The 8,566-nt window shown below is 36.3% G+C and overlaps 1 protein-coding gene across 1 annotated transcript; it reads right to left on the reverse strand.

Moving 5' to 3' along the window:
- Positions 1-1,303: 1,303 nt before the first annotated feature.
- Positions 1,304-6,080, reverse strand: H03A11.2 (NLPC_P60 domain-containing protein). Its single transcript, NM_078127.7, has 8 exons — positions 6,013-6,080; positions 5,873-5,963; positions 5,432-5,582; positions 5,323-5,387; positions 4,898-5,146; positions 2,090-4,853; positions 1,914-2,020; positions 1,304-1,864 (listed from the first exon to the last, which is right to left on the reverse strand). The coding sequence occupies exons 1-8, from the start codon at positions 6,054-6,056 to the stop codon at positions 1,679-1,681; spliced, it is 3,657 nt and encodes a 1,218-aa protein (NP_510528.3). The 5' UTR covers positions 6,057-6,080; the 3' UTR covers positions 1,304-1,678.
- Between the last annotated feature and the right edge of the window lie 2,486 nt (positions 6,081-8,566).

The raw sequence follows: 8,566 nt of genomic DNA on the forward strand, positions 1-8,566 counted from the left end.
ATTGGCTGCCCACTGTATGCTCCGATAGGTCTGCAATTTACCGATTTGCTGGAAATATTAATTTTCGGCAAATTGTCGATTTGCTCGTTTACCAAACATCAATTTGCCAAAAGTCTTTAGAAGGATTTTCAATAAGACGGAAACACCTAAAACTGTTCCTATTTGAAAATTGAATTTTTTTGCCCGTTTTTATAGATATTTCCATTGAATTTGCTTACTTTTCAAAATAAATACAGGAACATTCATAGACTGCGTATAGTTATGCCGTTTAAAATTCAGAAAGTTCCAAAAAAATATGCAAAACCATAATTTGCAGAAAATTTTCGACAAGTGTCGTTTTTCCGGAAAATTCGACATATAGGCAATTTACCGGTTTTCCGATTCGCGATAAGTTTTTAATTCCGTCAATTTTCCAACTTTGCCGATTTGCCGATTTTCCTGAAAAATCGTTTGCCGACCACCCCTGATTTATGCACATAGTAGTCGTTTTCTTGAATTTTTTAATGGTCAAACTTTAATCAAAAGGTAACAATTAATTTATTTTTATGATACATACATACAATAAAAACGATTTTCGGTGCTAAACATTTGACGGAAAGGAGGGATATGAACTGGCAAAGTTTAGCAAAAAAGTTCTCAACAAAAAAAACCTCCTATTTCAAAAATATGAATAGTTAGAACTCCTAGTTATCAAGCAGTAGTAATGAAGCTAATTGAAACAATTTTCAAATTTGAGAGTTCGTCAGTTTGAGTTTTTGGAAGAATAGGTTAGTTGAAATCAAATCAGAGACGATTGGAAATTAGATTTGCTAGATTTGTATCCAATTTTTCGCAATTTCGGGAAAAGAAAACACACACAGCGAGAGGATGATATAAATGTGAAACACTGCCCATGTTTGTTGCAATGCAAAAAATGGGGAGAAAAAGGGAGAAGATAAAAAAGTGCGTGGAAGAAGGAGTATAAGGGGGGGGGCAGTGAAGATGGAGAATCAGGTCAGACAGTGTCACAAGCCGGAGAGGAAAACGAATCATTCATTAAAAAACAGGACTCCACTAAAGATGGGAAATAAGAATAAAAACATAATTGGAAAAGAAACAACTTGAATCATCATCATCACACTGAATGTGAGATATCATCATGTATCAATTGGGAAATTTAGAGACAACATTTCAAAAACAGCAGTTTTTGCAAGACTATGTAGATAATGTGTAGGATCATTGATTGCAAAGTTAACTGCTTTTTCGAAACTTTCTTATCAGCTCTGGAGTGATTTGCAAATTTAAAAAGTTACGGTTATATGTACATAAGAAAACGTGTTTTATTTATTTTTGTTCTAGCAGTGTGTCGGTGAAAAAAACAATTCCTGAAAAAAAATTGCATCTTTAATATCCCAAAATACACGCGATTAGGTGAGAGATAAAAAAGGTGATATAACTGCACATTTTGAGGGCAGCAGGATGTTAGAGTGTTGCTGAGTAAAAGAACCACAAATAAAAATAGATAAAAATAGAAAACGTCGAGACAAGTGATAATCAACAAGACTGAATCTTGCAGTAGAAATATTATGTGAAAATTACAACTGACAATTTTTTCATATAAGTTTATTACAAACAATTGAAAGAAAAACTATACAAATTTTAAATAAAAAACACAAGCATAATACATGCATACTTTGATTTATTTTTTGATAACAGAACTCTCGGATTCTTGCGTCTCTTCCTCTTCCAGTATTGCCTTTTCCTTGTAGAAGTGGTGACCACTGTCACAAGCATTGTAATTGTAATGTTCGGTATTTGCATGATTTCGCTTGACAGATTCTAGGAGTTCACCAGCAATACATGGAACTGGACGGTATTGGTAATCCTGAAATATAACTATTGGACCATTTTTCAAAACCTTTAATAAGACATACAATGTCGTAGCTACTACCAGCGTTTTGAGTCAGGTACCCTGCGTGATGAGATGTTGTCAGTCTTGAACCGGAAGAAATGCTGTATCCCTCGAAACCGGATTCGGATTCTGAAAAAAAACGACATTGCCAATTTTGGCACTTCACAACTGAACTGAAAACAACAGAAAATAACAAACCTTCCATAAAATTGGAAGTCTCATAGATATGTGATCGACTTTGAGCAACTGAGCTGCTGTCTCGTTTTGCTTTCAAGATTATTCCGCTCTGTGCCACGATATCACTTGTCAAATCAACAAACTCTTCTTGGTGCACAGTTTTGGCATCAAATTTACGGCCCTCCGATGATAAAATTTTGTGTTGAATAGGAACTGATCTAATCACTCTCTCGTTTCTTCTATGTATAAAGTCTTCTTGGTTCTGTGTCTTTGCTTCGAAATGTTGACCATCTCCTTGCAGGATCTTATTGTCAGATGGAACCTTCTTGGCATACCTCTCTCCACTGATGTGAGTGAAGTCTTCTTGGTTCTGTGTCTTTGCTTCGAAATGTTGACCATCTCCTTGCAGGATCTTGTTGTCAGATGGAACCTTCTTGGCATACCGTTCTCCACTGATGTGAGTGAAGTCTTCTTGATTCTGAGTTCTTGCTTCGAACTGTTGACCATCTCCTTGCAGGATCTTATTGTCAGATGGAACCTTCTTGGCATACCGTTCTCCACTGATGTGAGTGAAGTCTTCTTGATTCTGAGTTCTTGCTTCGAACTGTTGACCATCTCCTTGCAGGATCTTATTGTCAGATGGAACCTTCTTGGCATACCGTTCTCCACTGATGTGAGTGAAGTCTTCTTGATTCTGAGTTCTTGCTTCGAACTGTTGACCATCTCCTTGCAGGATCTTATTGTCAGATGGAACCTTCTTGGCATACCGTTCTCCACTGATGTGAGTGAAGTCTTCTTGATTCTGAGTTCTTGCTTCGAACTGTTGACCATCTCCTTGCAGGATCTTATTGTCAGATGGAACCTTCTTGGCATACCGTTCTCCACTGATGTGAGTGAAGTCTTCTTGGTTCTGAGTTCTTGCTTCGAACTGTTGACCATCTCCTTGCAGGATCTTATTGTCAGATGGAACCTTCTTGGCATACCGTTCTCCACTGATGTGAGTGAAGTCTTCTTGATTCTGAGTTCTTGCTTCGAACTGTTGACCATCTCCTTGCAGGATCTTATTGTCAGATGGAACCTTCTTGGCATACCGTTCTCCACTGATGTGAGTGAAGTCTTCTTGATTCTGAGTTCTTGCTTCGAAATGTTGACCATCCCCTTGCAGAATCTTATTGTCAGATGGAACCTTCTTGGCATACCGTTCTCCACTGATGTGAGTGAAGTCTTCTTGATTCTGAGTTCTTGCTTCGAACTGTTGACCATCTCCTTGCAGGATCTTATTGTCAGATGGAACCTTCTTGGCATACCGTTCTCCACTGATGTGAGTGAAGTCTTCTTGATTCTGAGTTCTTGCTTCGAACTGTTGACCATCTCCTTGCAGGATCTTATTGTCAGATGGAACCTTCTTGGCATACCGTTCTCCACTGATGTGAGTGAAGTCTTCTTGATTCTGAGTTCTTGCTTCGAAATGTTGACCATCCCCTTGCAGAATCTTATTGTCAGATGGAACCTTCTTGGCATACCGTTCTCCACTGATGTGAGTGAAGTCTTCTTGATTCTGAGTTCTTGCTTCGAAATGTTGACCATCTCCTTGCAGGATCTTATTGTCAGATGGAACCTTCTTGGCATACCGTTCTCCACTGATGTGAGTGAAGTCTTCTTGATTCTGTGTCTTTGCTTCGAAATGTTGACCATCCCCTTGCAGGATCTTATTGTCAGATGGAACCTTCTTGGCATACCGTTCTCCACTGATGTGAGTGAAGTCTTCTTGATTCTGAGTTCTTGCTTCGAACTGTTGACCATCTCCTTGCAGGATCTTATTGTCAGATGGAACCTTCTTGGCATACCGTTCTCCACTGATGTGAGTGAAGTCTTCTTGATTCTGAGTTCTTGCTTCGAACTGTTGACCATCTCCTTGCAGGATCTTATTGTCAGATGGAACCTTCTTGGCATACCGTTCTCCACTGATGTGAGTGAAGTCTTCTTGATTCTGAGTTCTTGCTTCGAACTGTTGACCATCTCCTTGCAGGATCTTATTGTCAGATGGAACCTTCTTGGCATACCGTTCTCCACTGATGTGAGTGAAGTCTTCTTGGTTCTGTGTCTTTGCTTCGAAATGTTGACCATCCCCTTGCAGAATCTTATTGTCAGATGGAACCTTCTGGGCATACCTCTCTCCACTGATGTGAGTGAAGTCTTCTTGATTCTGAGTTCTTGCTTCGAACTGTTGACCAGCTCCTTGCAGGATCTTATTGTCAGATGGAACCTTCTTGGCATACCGCTCTCCACTGATATGAGTGTAATCTTCTTGATTCTGAGTTTTACTTTGTTGATCAGTTTTGTTGGTGGATGTTCTTGATTGCTGGGAATACAATATGTGATGATCCGAAGGATGTCTAATCTGGGTATGTTCAGCTTTCCGATAAATAAAGTCTTCTTGGTTTTGAGTTGTATGTGCCATATTTTGTTTCCCATGTATTTCTCTGTGAGTGGCGCTGTGTCTGTCGTGCGCCTTGACTGCTTGTTTTTTTGAATACTTTGGTGAATTAATATTGTCCTGCGGAGTTTTATTGCTTGTATTCTTTGACGATGTTGCTCGATCTGCTCCAGATTCTTTAAACAGTTCGTTAATTTGACTGTTATTCCTGGGGGAGTAGTTTCGATTGACATTCACTTCGATTAATTTGTGTTGTTGGTTGTTTGTTCCATTTTTCTCGGCACGCGTTTGCACTTTTGCATTATCAATTGATGTGCCACTGTTACTGTTATCTTTCAACTCGGCTATCTGTAATTTTTTCTTCAGTGTCCATCATTCACTATTAACTATACCTGATGAAGCCTCCTCGCTTCGAATACTTGACTTGAATTTCGATGTGTTTTTTGATATCCAGTAATTTGTTCGTTAATGCTCACAGTTTTCTTTGCACCCGTTAAAGTCGATTGCCGTTTCGATTCTGCAGAGTTTGCACGTTCTTCGCTGTGCTGCCGTAAAGCTTGTTGAATCGAACTCCGACTATTTCGTTCTCTTCCAGACTGAGATGTTGCTCGACCATTGTCGGCTTTCAATATTGGTGGTAGCTGAAAATGTTACGCTTAAAGTTATAAAACTGCACAAATTTTTTAAAGTAATTAGGAGTTATAGAATAAAAGTTTTCAAGAAATTTTGTGAAGCAATTTGGCCTTTTTTTAGTTGATCTAATTATGCGTAAACACAATTTTTAAGTACTACCTAAGAACCTGAAGCTCTCACTTACTTGAACAGTTTCTCTCTGTGTTGACCTTGTCTCTGCCACACTTTGCTCTCCATTTTGTGTCTTTGCTGTAAGAGTATTAAAATTGATGTTTTCTTGAATGCTCTCTCACCTCGATACTCTGATGATTTTATATTTCTTGTTTGAGTTCCACCAGTTCCGGTGTTATTTTCCTCTGTGAATAAGGATGAGATTGTTGAGTAATGACGTGTTGGTGTTGTGCGTTGTGATTTTTGATGATAGCTTGATGATTCGAAGGAAGTCTGCAAGTTAGAAAGTTAGAAATGTTTTAAAAGTTTATCTGAAGTCGTCAGTAATTCTGCATGATAAATATGCATTTCTACAATCTTCTTACTTTGGTAAAAACGTTACTCAAAAAGTAATCATATTCGAATGAATTTTTAATGGACAACTTATATGTACATATCTCGTGTTTTTTTTGGCGTATAGACGTGCACCACTAAAAAGCAAAATTTTCTCGCAATTAGTTATGTGTTTTGGAAAAACACCAATGAAATTTTTTTTTAGTATCATAGTGTAAAAAAAGGATTACCTGAGTAATTGATTTTTCCTGACTCAAGCCAGTCTTTCCATCTCCTAATTGAAAACTACTTGCGTTCCTATCGTGTGGACACTTGTGACGCCTGAAACATTCATACCAATTTCATGTGTTCTAACACAACAAAAACCAACCCGCATGTGCAAATTTGACAAATGCATTTGGCCCCGTGAGACATGAGACTTCTGAAAACAATTGGTTCAAAATGGAAAATTGATGAGATGTGCTGTCAAGTTTTGAAATGATGATAGACATGCCGAAAACTTTCAATGGCAAAAAAAAGAATAAGAATAAGAGTTGTTAGTTATGATAGTGATAAGATGAATGTCGCAATATGTTTATCGAAAGCGCATTAATGTGCTGAATAAACATTCGAGTAAAGGAAATTTGCCATATTATAGCGAACATCAGATTGTGCCGACAAAAAGAAAATTGCAGGAAAGGGCGAGTTTAACTGTAAATTTCGGCGGTCAATTTTATTAAAAATAAAATAAACGTTTCAATTTTATTTTTTTGAAAACAAACACGTCGTGTTTTCAAGTTGTTGTTTGGCTGTTTTCCAAAAAAAAAAAACTGAGACATCAAAAACCATGGAAAGTTCTTGTAGAAATCCTAAGTCTGTTGAAAAAAGTTATTAAACGAGAACAAAATATTTCTATTTTCTTATCACTAACGTTAACGAAAATCATATTTATCAAACTCTAATGACATTAACTGAAATTTTATGAACAGGAGATGAACTACAGATTGTTCGAATTTTGATTTAATATTTTTTTAAATTGGAGTTTTATTAAAATGAAAAGCAATATTTTGAACTGATAATTGAAAATTGTGAACATTTTACTATTAGACTGGGAACTTAGCGGCCAAATTAATTTATACTTCCTAAATAAAATACCTTAATTAAAAATTGTATCATATTGACATTAAAGTTTGTAGTTGAATGGTTTAGCTTTTTTTTTAAATAAAACCTAATGAAACTTTATAGGTGTAGTTTAGGGTTATGAAACAAGTATTTTGTTGTTTTTTGTAAAAAAAAATAATTCAACATGCTTGAGACTATTCATAATTGATTCACTTCTCAGGATGTTGTAAATATAATCAATTTTCCAACTGCAAAAAAAACATACAATTATTATTATTTTCATAAGTAATAATCCTTTGACAAAGCCTCGTATACTTCCATTACATGATGGTTTATGTACTTTATGATTAAGAAATTTTTGAAATGTTTGACAATAGTGACTTGGTAAACTAAATTTTAAGATTTTTGTTTTCAGAAAATCTGATTCACAAGTTACAAATAATTGCTAACAATCATTTTACCAAACGCATGATTGAAGGGAACACGAATAAAAGAAGCCGATCTCAAATCTTAAAATAAGGAATTTTAAAATTTTCTGACATATGTATAAACTCATGAGCAATACCAATATCTTTGGCTAGGTGACGAAAAAGCAAAAAAAAAAAAGAAAAAATGGGTGAAAAGAACGAAGAAAATTTTTCATGGAATAGGCAGAATAGAAGAAAAAAAAACATCCTTCTTTTCTTGCGAATGAAAAATAGATTTAGATGAATAAAGCAGACTTGAAGAGGAAAACCGAGGAGAAAGAGAAGGATGAAGAGAGTGGGGAAAACGGGAAGAGAGATACGGAAAAACTGCGTACATTTTTGGCTTGATGTCTAATATGGAATAGTTTAACAAGCTGCTCTCATATAGCGCATGGCACCGAAACTTTGTTGTCTTGTTCGTATGTACACATCAAAATGCTTCACCCTCTTCTTCTTCCCCCCATATCTGCCATTTGCACACGTTGCTATGGGCTCTTTATTCCGTCATCCCCCCCCTGTCTTCTCCGCTCTCCTCATTTGCCGCCATCCTTTTGCTCATACGTTTGTCTCTTTGTCGAAATTTTTCGTACTTTCACACGGGTAGTAGGTGCAGATTTTGGGCGAGTTTGGAGGTAGGAGAAGAGAGGAGAAGATAATTGGCACTCAGCATAAAAAAAAAGAGAGAGGACAGGGGGACGAATTTTGGAGTGTTTTTAAAAACAACAAGTCAGAAATCGCTGTGGGATTACCGCTTTCCGCGGAACTTTCTGACTTGGAAATCTACTTGGAATTTCGGTTTTGAGTAAGAATGGGCTCAGAAATAAAAATGAGGGCAGAGCCGAAAAGGAATATATTGATGACAGTCGCGGAAGGGATTTTATACAACGTTGGTAAAAAATTCAATATTCATACAATAAATTAATGAATTAAGGTAGGCTCAAAATGACTCCAAAAAGAGCAAGAATTTGAAGAAAAAAAAATTTATGTGAAGTAGCGTCAGTGGGAATTTAGTCTAAATAGACTTATAATATTCCAAAACGGCCAAATATTATAATAAAACACTCCAACAAATTTCAGGTTTTTCATAAAAAAAATTTGTAAATTGCCAAAATTGGAAAAATATGAGCTTTTGAGAAAATCCAAAGCAATGTCGCATGTTTCGACCCCAACAATATTTTAGACCGAATAATTAAAACAAAATCACCATATAAAAAATAGAGAAAAACAATTTTTTTTTGGTCGACTTCCAAAACTACGAGTGGCAAAACTGATAATTAATTGTCACTTTTTGACAGTAAACAAAAACATTTCAAAAAATTTTTGAAATGTTTTATTATGATATTCGGTCATTTTGGC

This window comes from Caenorhabditis elegans, chromosome X (assembly GCF_000002985.6).
Source record: "Caenorhabditis elegans chromosome X".
NCBI lineage: Eukaryota > Metazoa > Nematoda > Chromadorea > Rhabditida > Rhabditidae > Caenorhabditis > Caenorhabditis elegans.

Coding starts and splice junctions, on each gene's coding strand:
- H03A11.2 (NM_078127.7), bottom strand. CDS start 6,056: ATGTCTCACGGGGCCAAATGCATTTGTCAAATTTGCACATGCGG. Junction 5,964..6,012: donor TGTCAAATTTGCACATGCGG/GTTGGTTTTTGT, acceptor TGAATGTTTCAG/GCGTCACAAGTGTCCACACG. Junction 5,583..5,872: donor AGGAAAAATCAATTACTCAG/GTAATCCTTTTT, acceptor TCTAACTTGCAG/ACTTCCTTCGAATCATCAAG.